General features: G+C 46.2%; 3 protein-coding genes across 5 annotated transcripts; all 3 read left to right on the top strand.

Moving 5' to 3' along the window:
- Nucleotides 1-30: 30 nt before the first annotated feature.
- On the top strand, nt 31-6533 carry LOC100830587 (exocyst complex component EXO70A1). The gene is made up of 12 exons (XM_003580797.4): nt 31-434; nt 518-613; nt 1716-1921; nt 2010-2246; nt 2565-2703; nt 2775-2987; nt 3148-3353; nt 3789-3989; nt 4081-4180; nt 4772-4881; nt 4982-5128; nt 6006-6533. Exons 1-12 carry the CDS (start codon nt 294-296, stop codon nt 6112-6114), a joined length of 1905 nt encoding a protein of 634 aa, XP_003580845.1. The 5' UTR covers nt 31-293; the 3' UTR covers nt 6115-6533.
- A 675-nt stretch (nt 6534-7208) lies between these two features.
- Nucleotides 7209-14038, top strand: LOC100846663 (exocyst complex component EXO70A1-like). 3 transcript variants are annotated; one of them, XM_024455635.1, is made up of 12 exons: nt 7209-7592; nt 7688-7783; nt 8737-8942; nt 9046-9487; nt 9569-9772; nt 10479-10684; nt 10792-10992; nt 11081-11180; nt 11297-11424; nt 11526-11672; nt 11799-11940; nt 13624-14038. In XM_024455635.1, the coding sequence occupies exons 1-11, from the start codon at nt 7434-7436 to the stop codon at nt 11914-11916; spliced, it is 2007 nt and encodes a 668-aa protein (XP_024311403.1). In that variant the 5' UTR covers nt 7209-7433; the 3' UTR covers nt 11917-11940; nt 13624-14038. The 3 variants fall into 3 exon arrangements, with proteins under 3 accessions (XP_024311403.1, XP_024311402.1, XP_024311404.1); XM_024455636.1 differs by lacking the exon at nt 13624-14038 and having other exon boundaries at nt 7214-7592; nt 9046-9246; nt 9349-9487; nt 11799-12152; XM_024455634.1 differs by lacking the exon at nt 13624-14038 and having other exon boundaries at nt 7210-7592; nt 11799-12152.
- A 1345-nt stretch (nt 14039-15383) lies between these two features.
- Nucleotides 15384-16396, top strand: LOC100830896 (NDR1/HIN1-like protein 1). Its single transcript, XM_003580798.4, has one exon. It carries the CDS (start codon nt 15605-15607, stop codon nt 16286-16288), a length of 684 nt encoding a protein of 227 aa, XP_003580846.1. The 5' UTR covers nt 15384-15604; the 3' UTR covers nt 16289-16396.
- The last annotated feature ends 6898 nt before the right edge of the window (nt 16397-23294 follow it).

Genomic DNA, 23294 nt, shown 5'->3' on the forward strand with positions numbered 1-23294 from the left:
GGCTGCTCACTTTCCTTGGGTGTTTGGCAACCCAGGCGGCCAGGCCAAATCAATCAAGCATTCACCTGCTCCCTCCGCTTCGCTTCCTTTCTCCCCCCGCCAGCCACCGCTGCCCTGCCTGCCTGCCTGCCGCGGGGGTCCCTCCTCCCTCCGGCTCCACCCTCCTCCTCTCTGCTCCGCTGTGCGCAACCAAACAACCGCCCCGGATCGCTCCCCCCACCCCAGATCCGCTCCCGCTAGCTCAGCTAGGCTCCTAGCAGCAGCGGGCGGCGTGGTTGTGGTTGCGTGCGGGGATGGAGAGCCTGGCGCAGCGGGCGGCGCTGCTGCGGGAGTCGCTGGGGAAGAGCCAGGCGGCCACGGATGCCGTCGTCTCCATCCTCGGCTCCTTCGACAGCCGCCTCTCCGCGCTCGACGCCGCCATGCGCCCCATCCAGGTTCCTCCCTCCTCCCCTCTCAATCCTCACTTCCACTCGCTCGCTCGAGTCCTCCTGACTAACAGTGTTGAGCGCGCGTGCAGGTGAGGACGCACGCGGTGCGGACGGCGCACGAGAACATCGACCGGACGCTGCGCTCCGCCGACGTGATCCTCACACAGTTCGACCGGACGCGAGAGGTAGGTGACCCCAATCCCACACACCTTGCCTGCTGCTCTTCTCGTTGCGTGCTCTCTAATGAACACTATTCGGATCCGCTTGTGGTTGCAACTGCAGCTCTCAATTCGTACTAGCTGATGAGTGTAGTGAGGGGAAACGTTTGTTTAGTTAGTAGCTTGGTGTGATCGGTCCGTTCGGTTTCTGCCACATCTGGAGGTGTTGCTTGAGATGCTTCTGTTGGCCGGTACCGTCAAGGGTCGACTATAGATTTTCTTTTCTTTTCATGCATGAGTTTGAGCTGGTGTGGCTGAGGACTCAGTTGGGTGTATCTGGAGTCGTCGTTTCTCGTACGCGAGGGCTGAGAATTGAGTCGTGCATTGTTGGTGCCGCTTCTGTCCTCCTCAAGAGGTAGAAGTGTATTAATCAGATACATTTTTACAAGCATCCATGGAAGTGTGGTTAGGGCAGGATGGAGTTATATAGTTGAAGCCTGCGAGGATGCAGAATAGGAGCAATTGATTGATGTGGTATCCCAGAATATATAGTCTGACCTTGCGTGGTATCCCAGTATTACAGTATATAGTCTGACCTCTCGCAAGGTCAAAAGACTCAAAATCATGTCTGAGCTTTGTTGATGCTCGCAATTGACCTTGGGATATTCTTGGTAGATATAAAATGTGTAGGTAAGTGTGTTGAGTGTGCATTTTGCCTTATTCTCTGTGGTTCTTGCTGTAATTCGACTTACTACTGGTCTTTCCTACTATGTCGTATGATGCGGTATACTTTGTATAAAGAAGTCCACTAATTATTTTAGTTTCACAATTTTTTTATTTGATGTGCACCTCAATGCCAACTGGGCCTGTCGTATTGTGAAAGCGGTCTTGAGATTCATAACAGTTGTTTCTTTTCGAATGTGGATTCCAATAACAGGCTGAAGTGTGCATTCGATTTTTTGTTTTAAGGGTTGGCTGTATTAAATATGGTAGCTGCAATTATTGGACGTGGATTTTCTTTTTGATGGAAAACTAGAGGTAGTCTCAAGGAAAACAAATATAGCTATCTTTAGCGATGTATCACTTTTCTGGGAGCAAGGCACAACTTGAATTGTTGACATCTGTACAGGCAGAGCGTGAAATACAGAAAGGTCCTCATGAGAATCTTCAAGGTTTTCTAGATGCAGTGGATCGGTTGAGAAGTATCGAGCGTTTCTTTAGCTCAAATAGGAGTTACAGTAGCAGTGACCGGGTGCTCAGCCATGTGAATGCCCTCCTTTCTAAGGCCCTTGTGAAGATGGAGGGTGAATTCCAGAATCAATTGTCGCAGCGCAGGTTTGTATCTCATTATTATTTTTAAATGTTTTTTCTTACCCTCAACATCATCTAACTCTTGCATGGCGCACCCTCTTAATTAATCCAGCAAACCTATGGAGCCTGACCGTCTCTTCGATTGCCTTCCAAGTACACTTAGGCCATCTTCGGAATCTCGGTCTGAAGGTGGAAAACACCCATCTGCTGGCGCACAATCTGAAAATATGGAGGCTGTCGCATACAGCCCTCCTGCTCTTATTGAGCCCAAATTTATTCCTTTGCTTGCTAAATTAGCACAACAATTGGTTCAAGCTGGATGCCAACAGCAATGTGCAGAAATATACAGGTAAGCGGAGGTAGACCGGTTATAATTTTCCTTTCATGTTCACGTCGATAATTATGTGCACGTATGCGGTATGCCCCTCTTGGATTCTATATTGAACATAGAAGCAAAGATTGGGTCAGTTAAACAGCTGCAACATCTATAGTTAGTCACGTTATGTTTGCAAATTTTACATCTGTTAATTATATAGCGTTATTCAAAACCCAGCACAAGGGTTCAAGAATTGGCTCCTGCAGCAAAACTGCTGTTCTTCTTTCTTGTTTATAGTTCTACTGTTGATGTGATCTACTGAAGCATATTCTTCTTCTTTTTGGTGTGCAGCGAAGCTCGTTCTTCCGCTTTAGAATCGAGTTTGAAGAACTTAGGTGTTGAGAAACTGAGTAAAGAGGAAGTGCAGAAAATGCCTTGGGAAATTTTGGAGTCCAAAATAGGGAACTGGATCCATTTCATGCGAATTGCTGTAAGGATTTTTCTCAGATTTCTTATATGATGCTACAACATGCCTCTGATGACACAGTCTGCTCGAAATAGGTGAAACTTCTTTTTGCTGGGGAACGCCAGCTCTGTGACCAAGTCTTCGAGTGTAGCCAATCTTTGAGGGATAAGTGCTTTTCTGCAATAACCAAGAACAGTTTAGCTACTCTACTCAGCTTTGGAGAGGCAATTGCTATGAGTAAAAGGTCACCAGAGAAACTGTTTGTTCTGCTAGACATGTATGAGATAATGTGTGAACTCCAAACAGAGGTACACTTCTTATTCAGTTTGTGCATATCCGTTACTGCCCACTGGCCAACTTATTCAGATCATTTTTCCCACAGTACTTGTTTCAACAGTTTGGTCTGCTTTGACCTTTAACATTTCAGAGATGATTAAATGTTGACACAATCTTTTTAATTGGCTGTAGATTGACACGATCTTTGTTGGAGAATCATGCTCGCAAATGCGCGACTCTGCACTCAGTCTGACAAAATGTTTAGCACAAACCGCACAGAAGACTTTCAGTGATTTTGAAGAAGCTGTTGAGAAGGACGCAACAAAGAATATTCATACTGATGGAACAGTGCATCCTTTGACGAGCTATGTGATTAACTATGTTAAGTTTTTATTTGAGTAAGTGTCACTTGCACTTTCTTTTGCAATTCGATAGGTGCATGGCTGTATTTTCATGTGTTTTCTTAAAGTTTATCCATTGTGTTGTGTTGATAAATGAAAATTGTGTTACGTATTCAGTGCTGTTGTATTTGGACCTTTTGGATAGCCTTCTAATTCACCAATAACATATTATTATATAGATTTTTCCAACTGTTTCAGTAATCAGCACAGATAAATCATACTCGTTTGTTGGTGAACTTATTTTGTATCATTCTTGTAAAGGTGGTGTTGACATTTTTTCCAATGTGTTACCTATTAACTGCTCCTTCAGACTCTATTCTTTTAGTTAGTAATTCCATACCCATGTTATGTTTCAACAGTCATAGTTTGGTGCAGCTCTACAAAATAAATGAACAACTTAATAATGGCTGCAATCGACTATTTTTTGTGCAGCTATCAATCAACCCTGAAACAGCTCTTCCAGGAGTTCAAGAGGGAAGATGGAACGGGCTCTGAGTTGGCAACTGTAACCATGAGTATTATGCAAGCTTTGCAGAATAACTTGGATGCAAAAGCAAAGCAATACAAGGATCCTGCATTGATGCACATATTTTTGATGAATAACATTCATTATATTGTCAAATCTGTCCGCAGGTGTGTTTTATGAAGTACAAGCAAAGTCATATTGAGTTAGTAAGTGCGTGGGTTCAGTCTAATCTCTAATGTTATATTTTCTTTCGTCCAGATCGGAAGCCAAGGATTTACTAGGTGATGATTGGATTCAGAGGCATAGAAGGATTGTGCAGCAAAATGCAAATCAATACAGAAGAGTTGCTTGGTCAAAGGTTTGTTGGCAAAAATCTTTCATTAAAACTTAATCTACCATCTTGTCGAGGCTTTTTCAACCTCACTAATAAATGTTCGCACTAAGGACACCAGTCCAACCGAATATACTCGAATATCTAATATCTACTTCCTCCGTTCCTAAATACTTGTCGCTGTTTTAGTGCAAGTTTGCACTAAAACAGCGACGAGTATTTAGGAACGGAGGGAGTACATAGCTACCAACTCTGAACAGATATGGGGAATCCAGAATTAATCGATGGTCCTAAACTTATATCTTCATTCGATTTGTTGCATGGGAAATGGTATTGACCAAATTTGTTCTGCAATGCCCTAATTTTTGTTGCCGAGTATCCTATAATTATGGTAGGTTTCTTTAGCAATGTAGGATTGTTTAGAAAGAAAACTTTGTGTCTTCAACGTATGGCTTATATAATATTGCTTTTGTCACTACATCATCTGCTAGCATCTGAAATATAATATACATATATAAATTTCTTAGAGAAGTGAAAGTACACTCGCAAAAAAGAAAAAGAAAAGTGAGAGTAGTAAATGTTTCTGTGCATTGGCTAATTTTCGTTCCAATGTTGCAGGTGTTACAATGCCTTTCTGGTCAAGGTTTGACTTCATCAGGAGGTAGTGGTCAAGTAGGAACCGACGGAGGCAACAGCAGCGGAGCTTCAAGAACAGCTGTAAAAGAGAGGTTTGCTCATATGCACCAATTTTTATGCATATTTTATTTTGTATGATGATGTTCTATTATTCCATTCTGAACCGTTGTTTTCATCGTTATGCTATATCAGATTCAGGTCTTTCAATGTGTTATTTGAGGAGATTTATCAAAAGCAGTGTGGCTGGTCTGTTCCAGATTCAGAGTTGCGCGAGTCACTAAGACTCGCGGTTGCAGAAATTCTGTTGCCTGCATACCGATCTTTTCAAAAGCGTTTTGGGTATGTTTCCTTGACACCTCATACTCATAAATAATGGATTGCAATGCATAAACCCAGACCTGTGGATCATAACTACACATACAGCATTCTTGTTTTCATGCTTTTGTTTTGATACCTGGTAACAGTTTATTAAGCCTAGCCTTGTGCCTGGAAGAGCCCCTGCTCAATCCTGACCAGGGAAGGGTAGCAGGGGTTAGGGAGAAGGGGATTAGGATCCAGAATTTTTAGTACACACTATTGCTCATAATATAGGTGATCCAATATTATTGCAAGGAAAGCGATGAATAAATTGGAAACAAACTGCTAGACACATCCATAGGGATTCAATCCTTCCTGCATGGATACAACTTGGTCCTAAACAGACTCTAACTAGACTCTGGCCAAGTCCTAAGCATATGGGGAATACCCCACATAACAGTGCCATTCAATCCTTCCTGCATGGATACAACTTGGTCCTAAACAGACTCTAACTAGACTCTGGCCAAGTCCTAAGCATATGGGGAATACCCCACATAACAGTGCCACATTTTGCATGTGATAAAAAACTTTTGTTTGTGAATTCGACAATATGGATCAAAGAGCCCATTATATCAGCATTACAATAAAAATTGCGATATACCATGCACTTGGCATCAATTTAGCAGCACACTTGTTTCTTTTGAGCTGAATAGGCATTTAGAACTGAATCCTGCTCAAGCATGTTAGGCTAACCCTTGTAGCTGGTTGAGTTTGAGTTTATTTCCAACTCGCATAATATATTGAATTTCCCTTCTTATTTTGGCGTTATTTGTCGATGAATACGGATGTTCATATCTCAAAGGTTATAGCACTCAGTTTATGCTCACGATGCTTATAAAATTACCGTTTCAAATTGTAGGCCTCTCATCGAGAACAGCAAAGCGCCTGGGAAATACGTCAAGCACACGCCCGAGCAACTCGAGCTATTTCTCGGTAATTTGTTCGAGGGGAAACAAGAGCGCCCCTGATAGGGGTGTGTCGCTGCCTGCCTGATGCACTTCAGTGAGGATGTGCCGTGCTGGAGTTTTCTGTAAATTAGAGCTGATTGTTAGCCATTAGTTTGGGTGTATGAGTTGTACATAACATTTGTGTTTATTCGTTCACTAGTTCCGGCTTATGTATTTTGTTTATCCGTTCTGGTGGTTTGGCGTGTGTTTTTTGGGGGAGGATGCTCTCTGAAAACCTTGTTACTCTATTCGATCTAGGATTCACGTAGTTGTGACGTGAGTGCCTCCTCATTTTCAGTTCTGAACAGTGGTAATAAGTGGCTCAGTATTAGAGTAGGCCACAATGATCAGTGTGGCCTTGCGTATTGGTTTTGTCCTGGTCTTGTTAATTACTCTACCCCTACTCGAGAGCACTGAGAATTTGGTCCACGCATGTAAAATCTCCTGCATCTGTTTGTTCTTGTCTTGGTGAGCTTGCAGACTCACTTCCATTCTTTCACGACCGATTTAGACGTGATACTGTTTTGTTTGAATATATACTCCCTCCTTGCAGCTGAACAAGTTTTCTTGTTGAAGCATGAATGAACAAGTCGACGCTTGCAGGGGAGGCAACACGGATTTGTGGTGACCTCCAGACTACTGGTCTGCGTTGACAGAGGTGTTGTTATCGCTGCTGTCGTGAACGCCGTGTCTCTTCTTAGATGCATTTTTTTTTCTAGAATACTCACTTCTTAGATGCATTAACGAGTCTTCTTTCCCAGCCCCGAACCCAGTCCCAGTTCCCACTTGGAACCCAGCTGAGTTCGTCCAGCACCGCCGGATCCGCTCGTTTTGTCACGGATACAAAAACCCAGCGCAGAACAAAAACACGCTGGTATATGCATTTTTTTCTGTTGTTTTTTGTTTGTATATATACTGCAAAGTGAATATATCTGCAAAGAGAAATATCTGGTTATACTGTTATAGTGGAGTATATGTCTTGTTTTTTTTTTGTTGAAACTGCAAAGAGAAATATCTGGTTAGTTTTGTTGTTCCGGTTTTCTGGTTTTTCAAACGTAGCTAGGGCAAGGAGATAAGAAAAAGGAGTTAAGTGAAGGCGACACGTAGAGTCGACACGGGAGAGAAGAAAGAAGCAGCAGCGAAACTTGAGTCGTTCGTTCGTTTGTTCGTTCTGCATCCAAAAATACGCGCCTCTTGTGGTTATCTCTGTCCAGAAAAATTCGAGGACAGGAATAAGATTTTCCTTTTTCTCTTCTCTTTCCTTTTCGATCTACTGCTCTTTTTAGTTCTCTCTCTTGTTTTGCTTCTTCGACCCGTACGTAGCGGGAGGATCGACCGAGATGGAGCGAGAGGCGGTGGAGGCGATGCTGCGGGAGAAGGCGAGGCGTCTGCTGGAGTCGATCAGCGTCAGCGAGACGGCCCGCGACGAGGCCGCCGCCGCGTTCGCCTCCATGGACCGCCGCATGGCCGCCGTCGACGAGGCGATGCGCCCCGCCCAGGTCCGCCCGCCGCCGATCCCTAGCTCTCCTCCTCTCGTGGCATGGTGGTTTTATTTACCGACTGATTGATCGAACTCCTTTTTGCGTGGGCGCAGGCGAGGACATGGAGCGCGTGCAAGGTGCATGACAACGTGGTCAGGAGCCTCCGCGCCGCCGAGGCCATCCTCAAGCACCTCGACGACGTCCACCAGGTTCGTGTGTATCTTCCTGCTTTGCTTTGTGATTTGCTCTTCGGTTCTTCGCGTCGTCGTCGTCCTCCGCCGCCGCCGGCAATGGCGATTTGTTTTTGCTTCTTCTTCCTTCCAGAAGAGGAGAGTCGAGTCGAGTCCAGACTCCAGAGTTCTCCCGGCGGGCTCCCCGTTGATCGGTTCGACGGCGCCCAGATTTTCCTCCCCGTTTCGTTTCCCTTCGGCCCACTATAATGCTAGCTTTCTCGGCACGAGGCCCAGGCGTTCAATATCTGTGTAAGCCCAATGCTAAGCTATTCTGGGTGTTGTCCTGGGCCGGCATTGCCAGTGGCCGTCTCCGTCCGGTTCCCTTCTCACCTTGCGGGCGGCGCGGTCGCCGCCCGAGCGCCGCCGCCTTCTCCCACGAGAGCGACGGTGGGTGATCCTAGGGGCGTAAAAAGCTCGCGCTGACCACCGCTCCCCTACCCTGCTGCTGCCCTCTGGGTTAGCGATTTTGCACGCCGGCGCCTCTAGGTTTGTGTTTTTTCTTCGTGCGGAATGCTTAGCGATTTTCGCTCGCGAACTCGAATCCTGCGTGGTGCATTCCCCTGCCTCCTCGGTGGGCTGTGGCATATCATTAAGCTCATGGTGCTAGAACTGCTGCAATGCGATAAAATGTACCACCATGCTGCCGAATTGCGGGTGTGGAAATGTGGTGGCCTGGATTTCGAGACCCTTCCTTTGCTCTTAACTGGCTCATCATCTTAGGACAAACAACAGGTTTTGAGAGCTCTACTACAGTTTAGTTGCCGTCATTTTGAACAGATTCATGTACCATCTCGATAACATATATGGCTCACTATATATACCTGAGCAGAATCGGCGTCCTGTCAGCATGAGTACATTTTTCTCGTGTTCCATGTTGTTGGACCATCCTAGGCTCCTACCTAATATTTCATCGAACTTATGGTGTTCAGGCCGAGCCCGTGATACTGAATGGACCGAGCAAAGGTCTTACCGACTATCTTTACGCGGTTGATAAACTGAGAGGCGTCGTGTCCTTCTTCACTTCAAAGAGGAGCTGTGCAGCTGGTGACGAAGCACTAAAAAATGTCGACCAATTGCTCTCTAAAGCAGGTGTTGAGTTGGAGGGTGAATTCAGCAGGGTGTTATCCAAATGCAGGTACAGTTTTCTCTTGTCTGCGTAGGTCCATATCTGTCGCATGTTTGTTTATAAATGATCTCATGGGGAACTATCCCTACTGTTTTTTTATGTCTGGTTATAGCAAACCTGTGGAGCTCGAGCCTCTTTTCAACTGTCTTCCAAGTCATTCATCAGCCAAAGATGCTTCTGAAGGTCAGACAAATCCGGGTGCAGCCTGCTCTCTTCCTACGCTCGTCGATCCACGTTACATGTCTGTGGTCTCAAAGTTAGTTCAGAAATCAGCTGAACTTGGCCGCCACAAACAGTTTATGAAAATATACAGGTTCAAGCTTCTAGAAGCTCCAAATTTTCTTACATACTTGAAGTATATTGCTCCTCTGTTTCCAGATTTGCGTGCTCATACTATTTTCCTGCATTCTTCCAGGGATATCCGTAGCTCGACTTTGGAACTTACCCTTAAGCAGTTGGGAGTTGAATATGTTACGACAGAAGAAGTACAGACAATGCAGGTTGAGAGCCTGGATGCTAAAGTTGCTCATTGGATCCAATGTTTGCAAATTGCGGTGATGCTCTTTAATTTTGGCCACATAAGTTTTTAACTGTTAAATGCTATTGTCAGTAATATTTGACTATCTGTTGAACAGGTAAAGTTGCTTTTTCCTGCCGAACGCGTACTGTGTGATCAAATCTTTGAAGGACAGAAAGGCCATTGTTTTGCCGCAGCAACGTCCAAAAGCCTCTTGACTCTACTCAGCTTCGGAGAGGCTATTGCTAAATCCGAAACATCGCCAGAGAAAGTATTTATGTTGCTAGATATGTTTAACGCAACTTTGGAACTTCAATCTGAGGTGAAGTTTCTACTGTAGATATGCAGCCACTAGTTAGTCCATTTATCTATTGCAGGGGATGCTGAATGAAACTATTGTTCTTTACATACCTAGACAAATGCTGATCCCCAACCAAATGCTTGCATTGTGCATCGATTTCCAAATTTTTCAGCAACACTTATTGCATGCATGCATTTTACCCTTACGAGAACGCTCAGTCTTTAATACACAAGAAAATCTGTGTTAGTTTTAAGAAGATTTATGTTGTAAAACCAATCCATCTGTGATGAATTTGGCCACAAAATGTTAAGATACCTAGTCATATAGGTTAGATTAACAAACAACATAAATTGGAATCATGGGATGGCAGGACGTGTAAAGGTTCAAAAACTGTGAAATTGGTTTGCATATGCATGCCCTTATTTCTACAGTAAATGATGCTATCTCTGCAATCAATTTAACTTGTCTGCTGAAACAGGGTTTACAATCCAGAAAGCATCTGTTGTTTTCCTTGGTACTTACAAGTAAAATGATTAGACATCTAGAACCCAAAACGATAAGTTTTGACGCTGCCAAACTTTTAAGTTTTTGTACAGAAATGTGGTTGGTTTTATTCTTGGTTTGCGAAATTGGAAATACTTGTACAGTTTTACTGCATGAATCTGTGTGTTGCTAGGCAGCATTTGCAGGTAACTGAATTTGTATTTTCGATTGTTGGGCATGTTAGGTTGAGGTAGTCTTTCAGGGTGATGAATGTTCTGGAAACCGGAAATCTGCAATGAATTTGGTCAAATGTTTAGCACGAATGACCAAAAGGACTCTCGGTGAATTCAGAGACAACATTCTGAAGGACTCGCCTAAGAGTATGACTACTGACGGAGATGTGCATCCTCTTACCAGCTATGTTGGGAATTATATCAAATTTCTTTTTGAGTGAGTGAAATAAGCTTCCATTGGATACCTTTTTTCAACATGACCTCTAACACAATTCAGTGCATTAACAGTAGCATTTTTTTTCTAATGCCTATAAATTGATGCAGCTATCAGTCATCGCTAAAGTTGATCTTCCAAGAATCTAGCATTAGAGACGGAACAAATTCTCGTCTGGTGGCCGAAATCACTGGTCTTATACATGCCCTAGAGACCAATCTAGATGTAAAAGCAAAGCAATACAAGAATCATGCCCTGGGAAATCTGTTCTTAATGAATAACATCCACTACATTGTCAGGTGTATCTGCAGGTATATAAAATCATATGGAGCACAAGGGAAGGAAAACAAGAGATGAAGATCTCATTAATTGAATTGACTAATTGTTTCTTGTTCTCAGTTCAGAATTCAAAGATGTATTTGGTGATGATTGGATTCAAAGACACCGAAGGGTTGTGCAACAACATGCTACTCAGTATAGAAGAGTTACTTGGGGAAAGGTCTGATTACTGAAAGCTCAACCTTGCCAATACAATGCATGCTTGCATCTTCTGCAGTTTCCATGAACATATTTGTTTACCTTTTCACCTTTCCTTCTCCTTTTCATTTACTGCAGGCAGTGGAATGTCTCTCATCTCAAGGTCTAACTTCATCAGCAGGTTCTGCCACAGAAGTTGCTCCAGATAGTGTTGCAAATGTTAGATCTTTCAGCGGTACAACACCCAGATCTGTAATCAAGGCGAGGTTAGACCGAAACACCAAAGTTTTCAATTGCGATGTGTACTCTGTTTATGGTGTTTTGTCTTGCTATTTGTAACGGCGTTTCTTCCCAATATCATCATCAGATTCAGGTCTTTCAACAAGCAATTTGAAGAGGTTTGTCAGACACAGATCAACTGGGCCATTCCCGACATAGAGTTACATGATAACCTTATCCTTATGATTGCCGAAATTCTGTTGCCTGCTTATAGATCTTTCCTGAAACGCTACAGGTATGTTCCCCATCTGGCTGGATCATCTTATGCATTGTTTTGACTGCAATGTCTAACGTGTCAATTCAAAAGTTTCTCTAATTTTCAAATCATGTTATCTTTGTGATTTTTTTATTTGTTATCCAGGCCTTTTGTCGAGAACAGTCACAACGCTTCCAAATATATAAAGTACACTCCAGAAGCACTTGAGCAAGCACTTGGTAATCTATTTGTGAAGAAGCCACTAAGTGAACAGGGACACTGATTGCACCAAGCATCCTAATTAACCGTAAGCTAGAAGATATTCCTGTAAATACGTACTATAAGTTAGGTTATGAGAATGATGCTGCTGCCGGTGTTATAGTGAGTCTTCTGACCTGAATTTTCATTCCATTCTGCTACAAGTTCTGCACAGTGGCTCAACTTTCAGCCAACCGTTATCCATTTTCAGCAAATTTACCTTTGGACTTTCAAAAAATCGTAAACTATCTTTCCTCCTGATTGCTATCTTAATTCACTGCATGTTATCGTTGGAGTGATGAAACATTTACGTTCAGACCGAGTCTTCAGGTCCATTTTGAAAAATGTAAACGAAAGAATAAATCTATTGACTACATAATCTACCCCTGATTTTGCGTGACTGCGTGAGATAACATACCTGACCCCATCAAGTGTTAGCCTGCAGTATAGTCTGAAATAGAAGATTTGTTATCAAAATAAAACTACTAGAACAACAAGAATTACATCTCCAAGGATGCAAGGGAATTCTTGCATATGGACTGCCTTGCTAGTTGCTAATACAGTGTCCATACATTACCCTAATGGGGCTAAGCCAGTAAGATCAGTTTTGGTTGTGGCTGAAGAATATGGCATATATTTGCAAAGGACTTGCAAGTACTCAATAGTTCTCAACCACTGCAACTCATTCAGGGCAAAGTATGGCAGAAATGTTTTGGTTTTCTGTACTATCCTCTGCTCATTTTCAATCGATAGGGATATATGGTGTACACGGATGCCATAACCCTCTTTATTAATAATTTCCTATAGCAGGAGTATGCGATATTTGTCACTAATCACTAGTGGTCCACTCAATAATTGGTAGACCCACGTTGACAGGATGAACTGAGCTTCTAGATTTTTCATTTGGTTTTATAGTACGTTCAGGAAGAGGATATCAGAGTGTTTAACTTTAGGTTGATGACCCGTGAACTGGAAGTCCAATGGGGTGATCGCAACACTAAAATAAACCGTCAGTCTTCCATTTCTGTTTCTAATTTCCTGTGCATGTGTGTTCATTTTCCTTAGAATAAAATACCTGGCAAATTATATGGCTAAATGGATTTTGGTTACCTGTTGCCAGTGTGGATGAATCATAATTTGCCATTGTTATCGTACTATACATCAGGACCCTACCTGCTATTCTAGTTTGTTCATATACGCCCTTTTTAGGTAGGATCATTCTGTTTGGTTCTCTCAATACATTGAGATGTACGGTCCCCATCAAAGAAGCAAAAAAAAATTAATTGGTCCTGGATAAACGATCATGCGCCTACTTTATCGCCATTATGATGACATTGTGGATGAGAATTCATATTGTAGACTAAAAAGATGTCCCCTGCAAACTTTGTGACCCCAGCACTTTCTGAATTCTGATGTTCTTCCTTTTCTTCTTAGATAATATATAATCATCGTTATCTCTGTGATGTCTGTTCTTCCTTTTTGTTTTGTATACTCGCCTACTTGGTTCAGTTTTCTGAAGATTTTTCTTTTTGCACTTTTCCACTCTACTGTATCTGCAGATGATCTTTGCAGTTTAGTGGTACCATCTTATTTATTTTTAATGCTTGGGTTTTTATTTCTGGTTCTCAATTTATTCATCACATGCTGCATAGCTTGCTATTTTCCTTTGCTTTCTCTCTCCCACCGGCTTAATATGCAAAGCTAAGGAAGCTTCATACTCTGTGGACCATAGGAACTATGGAGATCTCGTCGTGGTTGTCTGGCCTTAGGTTGAGCAAAGGCTTCTTTTCTATGCGGTCCAGTTGGCCACGTCATCAAGCTATCTGAGCCAAGGAAAACTTTGATCCATGGCCAAGGCTAAGGCTTCCTAGTCTCTGGTGATACACATAAAATGCGTGATATGTAATTTGCATTCATTTCTGGGTCTAGAAATTGACAGCAGTGCTATCAGTAGTGTGTCTTGTGATGCACGATGTTTTAAAAAAGTAGATAGCAGACAGGGATGGGTAAGAAAAGGGCGGTATCTTGTTAGTCGTTCCATGGCAAATATATCACGGCCAATGGCCCATACCTTCCAAAATGCAGGAATACAGGGTTTAAGTAGATTCTCTCCATGTTCATCAGATCAACCACTCCCCGTTTTGCAAGTTCGTGTCATCTATTTTTTGTCCATTTGTGAGTTAGGAACATGGTCTAATTAATTCTCTGTTCATCAGAGAAGGGCATGGAAACCACGGATTTTTTTTCCTTCCATTTCCCATGTGAAAAATCAACGCTGCATGGTGTTAGGAGACGTCCTACGATAAATAAACTGGATGCTTGCCCTCTTCTCTGCGTTGTCCTTAACTTGGACACCATCTGCATCAACAACCGCGGAAATTATAGTGGTGGCAGTACTTGTTTCTGGCACAGAATGACAATTGGAACAAACGTGGTGGACTGAGCAATTGAAGCTTCCAATCCAGTCCCGTGTCCCACACGTTTAGAGGCACAGCTAAGTCTCCATCCAGACGTGTCTGTAGCCGATCTGGTACATACTCTGGACGTATGATTGTTTGGGGGCCCTGTACGTACGTTTGCACATGGGTTTAGATAGATAGATATATGTATAGAATTGCAAAACACCTAATATTCTCCTCTGTTATTCATCTCGAAATCTCGTCACTCTTGATCAGGCTTGCAAATGTGCTGGCCTGGCTAAGGCAGTACCGTGCAACCAAATACGGAGTAGCTATTTTTCCCACTTATTAACGTTGGATCGGCTCGTATCCTAGGACGATTTTGGAGATGGAAGGGGAGCGGAGCCGATCGACTGGTCAATTTTCGGAACGAGAACAGGTGACGAGGACCCAATTGATTTCCTCGTCTTCTCCTTCTCCTTCTTCAGATTCAGCTTTTCCATTGGCGTGCTGGCCTCATCATCTGTATCAGTGCGGATGTGGACATCCTACCGCTCGCCACTTTTCCCACTTGACAATTAACCAATTCATGGTTTTATTTACTGACCGATTAGCTACTATATTTGTGTCATTCATGAGACCACATAAGGAGTATAGTAAGTAGTACTACTAACTATACAACTTTTTATTTTTATTTTATTTTTTGTAAGTAGAATCAAGGCTACTGGTAGCTTGGAGTAGTACTATATACTCCGGGCATGCGCACACATTTGGCGGAAGGAACCTTTTTATTACTTGGCACTTCTTTTTCTCCACTTTTTGGATCACATTGGAGGAAGCAAAAGTGAGACCTTTCTTCTAACCTCTCTTCCTAATCTGCAGTCTCTCAACCTTTTGTGACCACAATCATTGATGCTTTTGGAATTCAGCACCGCTGAAAGCCACCACCAGCTCCATTCTTCTGCCGGTGCCTAGCTCCATCATCATTAACTAACCAACCATCCATTTGTCTTAGTCTTACGATTGACCACTGTTATTTCTTAATTGTCTTACGTCGTCAAAATGAAGACCCACACATGTAGCATCATCATCAGCAGTAGTTCTTTTGCTCCCCAGCCGACAACTAACTAACCCAACCCAGCTTGTCAGTCAGCCAGCCAGTCCCGACTCACACTCCTAAACCCAATCAACCATGGATCACCTCTCGCCATTGCCGCACCTCTAATATATATACTCCTCACCCACCACCAAGAGACCTCCTCCCCTCTCAATTCCCTAAAAATCCTTCTCACCTCAACACTCTTGCTTCCATCCATGGCGGTGAAGGACTGCGGCGGGCACAAGGGCTTCGGAACCGGCAGCGGAGCCTGCGAGTGCCACCGCGACAAGCTCTACCGCAAGCTCCTCGCCTTCCTCCTCGCCCTCATCCTCCTCACAGCCTTCATCATCCTCATCGTCTACCTCGTTCTCCGCCCACACAAGCCCAAATTCTACCTCCAAGACCTCTCAGTCCTCTGCCTCAACGTGACACCCCCAACCTCCGCCTACCTCTTCACCACCATGCAAACCACGGTCGCCGCCGTCAACACCAACGACCACGTCGGCATCTACTACGACGCCACCGACGCCTACGCCGAGTACAAGGGCGTGATGATCACGGTGCCGACAAGCCTCCCCGTGGCGTACCAGGGCCACAGGGACCAGTCAGTGTGGTCGCCGTATCTCCGGTCTTTCGACAGCGGGGTTGCGCTGCCGCCGGTGCTCGCCGTGGCGCTGGCGCAGGACGAGACGGCGGGGTATGTGCTTGTGAATGTTAGAGTGGATGGGTGGATTAGATGGAAGGTTGGGACTTGGATTTCGGGGCATTATCATTTGAGGGTGAATTGTCCGGCGTTGCTTACTGTTAATGGGGGCAAAGGGAGCTATGGTGATGTTGCTGGTGGTGGCGATGGGTTCTTCCGGTTCCAGCAGGCCGCCGCCTGCACCGTCGACGTTTGATCGGTCAAGAATTTATTCTTCTTTTTCTTCTTCTCCTTTTTTTGATCAGGATCGTTTAAAATGTATGAATTGATATATATATACTTCTGAAGCTTCGGTTCCTCTGCTGCTTGTTCTTCGTCAGAGTTCTTTTTCTTTCTGAAGAATCGGTTGTTCTTTAGCATTGGTTGGTTCCGGCTGGAGTAGTCTTGGAGTGGAATTGAAGGGAAATAATTGGGAGATTTAGGAATTGGGAGTATACGTGAAGGCTGGTGGATCGATCGATGCTAATTGGATCTTGCATCGACTTCAGTACTTGCAAAATTAAGCGCTTAATGAGATCATCATAAGACGACTTCAGTTCAGTGTACTAGCAGCAGAATTCACTAAAGCTGATGCATAAGACTTGATTACTAGTACTGTACTGCTGCTGCTACCACCACATTGCTTTCTTGGAAAGTGATCGCTCGTCGACTTTGCTTGGGATTGAGATGTATGTAGAGACTTTTCTCTCGGATCTCCAAGGCTAGCTTTTAGCTTGCTCAAAGTGTTCCTTCGTAAACGATCAAGAAATCGTCCTACTTTCTTCATCAGGGACTAATTATTGTCCTACTTAGCGACATGAGTGATGGGTTAGTGGACCAATTAGTAGTTAGCTGGCTAAATTGGGCCTAGCTGGAAACCTGGGCACGTCATCTCTCTTATATATCACACACACATGCATCATATTCATACGTTGTTTGGTGACACTTGTAACAACCCGTTGTCGGTTTTTCTAATGGAAATCGACGGGGGGAGGCCCATTGTTTCAGAAGAAAAGAGAGTCAGTGTTTGTGACGCATGAGCTGGGATTGATTAACAGTCTCTTTGACATCTTGCCAGGAACTTCATGCGCATATACAGTTTGTTTTTGCTTTTGGAAGCATTGTCCTCTCACAACTCTGCTGTACAACCTGTTATATATTCTCTTCTCTTCGCCACGCGTGTAGGAAGCCAAAATCGTCAGTCATATCAGCCGTCACACAAGACTATAATAATAAAAAACACCCCGAGAGCTAGTCGTTATCCATTAGGCAGCGATGGAGCCAACTAATAACGACATGTTAGGACACCAGTTAGTTACTAGTACTGCATGATGCTCTGTCAGCAACTCATCATCAGTACTGGCCTCTCCTTCGATTTTGTACTACCAACTTATTATCAGCAGTGCTCGATCTACTTCGGTTTCAAGGGGATAATAACTCTGCGAACGTAGGATTAATCGAGTAACAGATAGTAGTATAGGATAGCACGTTGCACTTTAGCTAATGTGTAAACTCTGTGAGACGCATATGGTTTGGTTGGTGGTGGTCGACGCAGCTTTGTTGGTACCAACCGCTGCCTACATGCTGCATATGCAGGGCTCAATTTGGAGTAGTAGCTAGTAAATGGTCGGTGGATTCCTTCCTTGCCGTAGCCATGGCTATCAATCTCCATCTTTTCTTATGGCTAGCTATCTATATCTATCCATCTAGCTAGCTACATGCATGACGCACCGGTAGAACGGAATGGATGGATGATAGCAGGTACAAAGCTTTCTGTTGTGAGTCCCTTTCGGCTTTAGCTGCCTCGCTCGCTTTGCCCGCATTTCAACTGCCCCCCTGCTCTCTGATCTGTAATGCCGTTTTATGTAGTTACCATGATGATATGCAGTTCAATTTTTTCTAGAATTTGAGAGGTTGGTACGTAGAATTGGGCCCCATGGATCTATGTATGCACGCGCGATAAGTGAGGTATACATTTTGTACTACGTTGAGGCGGAAGAAAAGTGCTACTCTCGGTCGGTACATTAGGTGGAGAGAGTGAAGTGAGGTATACATTTGCGGCCTTTGAAAGTGATCTATTTCGGCTCTGACTTTAGCCGCTGCTTCCTTGCGGTTTCCCTAAAGCGATAAAGCAACAAGGGGTCTGCTTCTGGCTGCTGTTCTACGAGAACTTGCGCCGTGTATCAAGTGGTAGGAGCTGCTAATGCTTGTATCGTGTGTGCGCGCGGAGTCTAAGCTCCAAGTTGTAACTCTTGATATTGTTAGACAATGTTTTGGTTCTGAATACAATGACTTCTTCTATTTGCCGTCTCAAGGAACCCGTGGTGGTATTATTTGGCGTGGATATCGGAGGCTGTCTCCCTGTCGCACCCTCACCTCTCGAAGCATACTCTTATTGCACGAGTTAATTTACAACACAGGTGCTAGTGGTTGACAAGGGTATATGGGCCTCATCGCGCGGTAGACAAGCCGGCCTTCCTGCAGGAAATCCGAGACGTGCGCGACCTGCATGCTGGACCGTGGGCCATCATTGGGGATTTCAACCTCATTGTAAACCGTGAAGATAAGAGCAATTGCAGAATTCACCGTGGACTGATGGGCAGATTTCGGCGCTTACTAGCGGACCTCAAGCTCAAGGAGCTCTAACTGGCCGCCCGCCGTTTTACCTGGTCCAATGAGAGGGGAAGCCCGACCTTGGAGATAATCGACAGGGTGTTTTCTTCGGCCGACTGGGATGCCATGCTCCCTAATACGTACCTGTCGGCCTTGTCCACTACTACTTCGGATCATTGCCCTCTGCTGCTCGATCTCGCGGCGGACCTTCGGGTCGGCCGACGCTTTCACTTCAAGTGCTTCTGGCCGAAGGCGCCTAGGTTCTTGCAGGTGGTGGAGGACGCATGGACTGCGGATGACCGCCGTATCGTGAACCCGTTCCAGCGTGTGGCTTCTCGTCTTCGCTGTACGGCAAAACGATTGAGGAGCTGGAGAGATCGTTCATCGGTAATATAAAGATGCAGATCCTTGTGGCTAATAAGGTGATCTTTAGATTAGATGTGGCCATGGAGGGGCGAGCACTCTCATGCCATGGTCAAAGAATCAAATGAGCTAGAGTGGAGGGCAAGAAAGGTGTGAGGAGGGGGTCCTTAGTTCATAGTGGACCATGGACCAAGCCCCTCTTTTTCCTCATGGTGCACACAAAAGTTATGGACCATAGGAGCTACTTTTATCATTTTGCCCCCACTTTTCTCTCTCCCTCAAGGGTAGCCATGGTATTTGCCCCCACTCGAATAAACTCAAGGGGAGAGGGCTAGAGTGCTCCCTCTAAGGTTCGCTCTCGCGCGCCGCTCTCGACTCGAAGTCAATCGGCCTCTAGGAAGCCTTCTAGGGGACTCTAGTTTCGAGGCTCCGAGCTAGCCTTGGTTGGCTCGGGCACGAAGGAGAAGAGATTGGGTTAGAGTTCCGATGGTAGCCTAACCTCGATACTTGGAAAGACGCGTTCGGTCCAAATACGAGGCGGCCCCGACGAACCTCTCGCCGAAAGGTGTCTTGGGAAGATCCGCTCGGCCCTAGCCCTAGGCTAACAACCCACTCGAAGCCTTTACTAACATAGGATTAAGTCGCACCCGTAGGGTCGACCGAACCTATTCAAAAAATATCGACGTGTCAACTTGTCCAAGTGTACGGCGACCTTCGCTATAAGGCCGACATACACGCCCTACCTTTATTCCCGTACTTGTGCCATCGAGAATTGGCACCCCTTACTCTAATTGTTATCGAGAACAACAACAGTGGCGCCGACTGTGGGGAACCCTCGCCGCAATTGAAGATTTAATGGCCCTGATAAAGCCTACTTCATCGGGTACCCAACTTGTCACGAAGTCTACACGGTTGCAAACAAAGAAAGCAAGTGCCTCAGGGGCTCCCGAGGAAGAAGGAAACATCACCAATCCGGACGCCGCCGCAAGCATGGTCGCCACGACGGAAGTCGCGGTCGCCCCTCCGCTACCGGCCGTCCCGGAAGGAACCGAGGTGCTCGAAACTGTCGTTGACGGTCCCTTGACACTCACCAACGTAGTGGCAAGGATCGGCGAGCTGCCTACGGTTGCCGCCCCCGCAGGGGATACGGAACTCGGCATGCCTCACTCGATGGGCTTCGCGCCACCTTCCCTACAACCGGTGGTAACCCTGCCCTCGGAACCTACAAGAGGAAACAATGTGGCGTCGGGAGGATCCGCGCCAGAAAACCAAGGAGTCCTGGCCTACGACCCCTCTAACCCAGAATTACCTCCACTGGCGCTCGCCGCGATCGCCCAATGAGCTCCTTGGTATCACCCTTATTGGGGGATTCCGCCGCAAGGTGCTCTCCAAGTCGCACACACTCAACATCAACCTCGCTTTGCGAGTGCCCCGCAAGCGCCCCTTGCTCCCCCCGCCGAGGTCGAACAGGGCGGCCACCAGGTACCACCTCAAGCTGTGCCTCGCGGGGAACGAGACCCCATCATGCATGGAAACGATCAAGTGGCGGAATCCGGAGCCCGTGCCGGCGGCGAAAGGAATTCCCGTCGACGCTCCGACCCTCCAAGAAAACGCCGAGATCATTCTCCAAGCGACCCCTCTAGCAACGAGGGAGGACCTCGCCACCGAAGGAACCAGAAGAATCGGCCAACTTGCAACCCGCTCACGCGGGAGATCCAAGACGCATCTTTTCCGCCAAGGTTCAAGCCACCCACGACACGGCCGTACGATGGGGAGTCAAATCATCTTCAATTCTTGGATGTCTACTCCACCGCCATACGTGCCGCCGGGGGAGGTCCCGTCGAGATGTGCAACCTCTTTCCGCTCGCGCTCACCGGAATGGTGCAAACTTGGTTTTATAACCTGCGGAAGAACTCCGTGCACTCGTGGGAACGCCTCCAAGAGGTCTTCATCGCCAACTTTCAAGGGAACTTCAAAGAACCCGTGCGGGCTCACGAGCTATACGCCGTGAAACAAAAGCCGGGGGAATCCCTCCGAAACTTCTTCCATCGCTTTGCGAAGGTACGAAGCCAAATCGCCAACCCGCCGTCGACCATCGTGATCGACGCATGCATGCAAGGTCTTCTCCAAGGAGAAGTGAATCGGGCCCTAAGTCATAACCCACCAAAGACGACCGAAGAGCTCTATCGAATCTTGCAAGAATACGCTCGGGGTGAAGACGGGGACATCGCCAAGAAGGACGCGCCACGCGCCACTCCCGAAGGAACTCCTCGTCCGACAAACCCCCTGCGCCCGCTTCGTCTTCCAAGAAGAAGACGAGGTGGGGGAAAAAGGGCGCTAGTGACCAAGCCCGGAAAATCTTCGCCGTCGAAGGACAAGCACCGTCCCAAAAGACTTGGCGACCCAAGAAGCCACCTCGCCTGACCGAGGGAGGAACTGGAAGATGCCTCATCCACAACTCGGTAAGCCATAGCACCGAGGAGTGCAATACTCTCATCGCGGCTCGCGAAGAGTTCCAGGCACGAATGCAAGCCCGGCGCAAGGATGAGAAGACAGCCGAGGCTCCATGCCCCGCCAACGTCTTTGTCGCCGACCCAGCACCCAAGGAAGATAACCTCCCGTTCCAGGAACCCACACATCACGTCGGAGTGATACTCGGGGGCTCCGCCATGGGACGGGGATCAAAGCGACAACGCAAGGAGTATGCTCGCGAAGTTAATGTCGTGGGAACCTTCACCCCGACACCACCACCCAAGTGGGCGAGCGTGCCAATTGCCTTCACCGAAGAAGACGCCAAGGGGATACGCTTCCCACATGACGACCCCCTCTTTGTGACGACGATCGTCACCAATTGTGAGCTCAAGAAGATTCTTGTGGATGGCGGAAGCTCCGCCGACATCCTATATCTGAGCACATTAAAGAAGCTGATGGAGCCACATGGGGGATACAAGAACGGCTCACTTCAGCCATCCCTTTATCCCCTCACCGGTTTCGTGCTGGGGAAGTCCATTCAGCCGCTCGGACAAATTGAGCTTCTCACGACCTTCGGAGACGCCACAAATTATCGAACCGAGCTCGTACGCTTCGATGCGGTGGATATGGAGGCCTCCTTCAATGCCATCCTCAGGAGGACGACGCTAAACCGTTTTTGTGCCGGGGCCGGAGTCTTACTCATCAGCCTCGAAGGAAAATCTTGGAGTACGCCGCCCACCTGGACTTCAAAGCCACCAACAATATGGCGGAGTATGAGGCGCTACTTCTCGAGCTTCGACTGGCCAAGGCCATGGGAGTCCGCCGCCTTCTCATCCAAGGAGACTCCCAACTGGAGATAAACCAAATGAACAAGTCATATCAATGCCTTGATGAAAGGATGAAGAAATATATCGAAGAAGTTCGCAAGATGGAATGGTATTTCCTAGGTATGGAGGCGCGACACATTCCACGAGGAGAAAATCATCTGGCCGACAGGTTAGCCCGAACGGCCGGTTCCAAACAACCGCTGCCACCCGGTGCATTCTTCGAAGTGATTCGCACGCCATCCATAAAGAAAGAAGCCGACGCCCTTGACGAAGCTTCAAAGACCAGCATCGTCATCGACGCTCCACCCTCTTGGATGACACCGATTATCCGCGCCTTGAAAGGCGAGGTGGATGAAGAAGTAGAAGGCCCAAGCGCCAAAACTCTGCTCGCAAAAGAGAAGATGTACGTCCTCCTCGACGGCATCCTGTACAAGAAAGGAGCGGCCGCATTGCTTAAGTGCATAACTCCTGACCGGCGAGCCGAGCTCCTCCTGGAAATCCATTCGGGAATATGCGGCCACCATCTTGCGCCAAGAGCCACCGCGGCGAAAGCCTTACGTCACGGATTCTATTGGCCCACCATGGTGCAAGACGCAATCACCATATTGCGGAAATGCGAAACTTGCCAGAAAATGGCTAAGTCAATCCATGCGCCCGTGACTTTCCTGAAGAATATCCCGATAACATGGCCATTCGCATGCTGGGGAATGGACCTTCTTATGCCTTTCCCCGCATGCAATGGGGGCTGCAAGTACCTCGTGGTGATGATTGATTACTTCTCCAAATGGATAGAAGCAGCGCCGCTCGGCAAGATCACGTCACAGGCCGTTCAATTTTTTTTCTGGGAAAACATCATATGCCGATATGGTGTCCCGCGAGAGCTAACCATGGACAATGGCAAACAGTTCGACTGTGCGGAATTCATCAAATTCTGCGAATGCCTTGAGA

This window comes from Brachypodium distachyon, chromosome 5, assembly GCF_000005505.3.
Source record: "Brachypodium distachyon strain Bd21 chromosome 5, Brachypodium_distachyon_v3.0, whole genome shotgun sequence".
Taxonomy (NCBI): Eukaryota; Viridiplantae; Streptophyta; class Magnoliopsida; order Poales; family Poaceae; genus Brachypodium; species Brachypodium distachyon.

What these genes read in the sequence shown, in the direction of transcription:
- LOC100846663 (XM_024455635.1), top strand. Translation starts at nt 7,434, where the DNA reads ATGGAGCGAGAGGCGGTGGAGGCGATGCTGCGGGAGAAGGCGAGGCGT. An exon ending in AGATCTGTAATCAAGGCGAG is followed by an intron (nt 11,425 to 11,525) that starts GTTAGACCGAAA and finishes TATCATCATCAG; the next exon opens with ATTCAGGTCTTTCAACAAGC. An exon ending in TCTTTCCTGAAACGCTACAG is followed by an intron (nt 11,673 to 11,798) that starts GTATGTTCCCCA and finishes TTTGTTATCCAG; the next exon opens with GCCTTTTGTCGAGAACAGTC.
- LOC100830896 (XM_003580798.4), top strand. Translation starts at nt 15,605, where the DNA reads ATGGCGGTGAAGGACTGCGGCGGGCACAAGGGCTTCGGAACCGGCAGC.
- LOC100830587 (XM_003580797.4), top strand. Translation starts at nt 294, where the DNA reads ATGGAGAGCCTGGCGCAGCGGGCGGCGCTGCTGCGGGAGTCGCTGGGG. An exon ending in AGTTCGACCGGACGCGAGAG is followed by an intron (nt 614 to 1,715) that starts GTAGGTGACCCC and finishes ACATCTGTACAG; the next exon opens with GCAGAGCGTGAAATACAGAA. An exon ending in TGTGTGAACTCCAAACAGAG is followed by an intron (nt 2,988 to 3,147) that starts GTACACTTCTTA and finishes AATTGGCTGTAG; the next exon opens with ATTGACACGATCTTTGTTGG.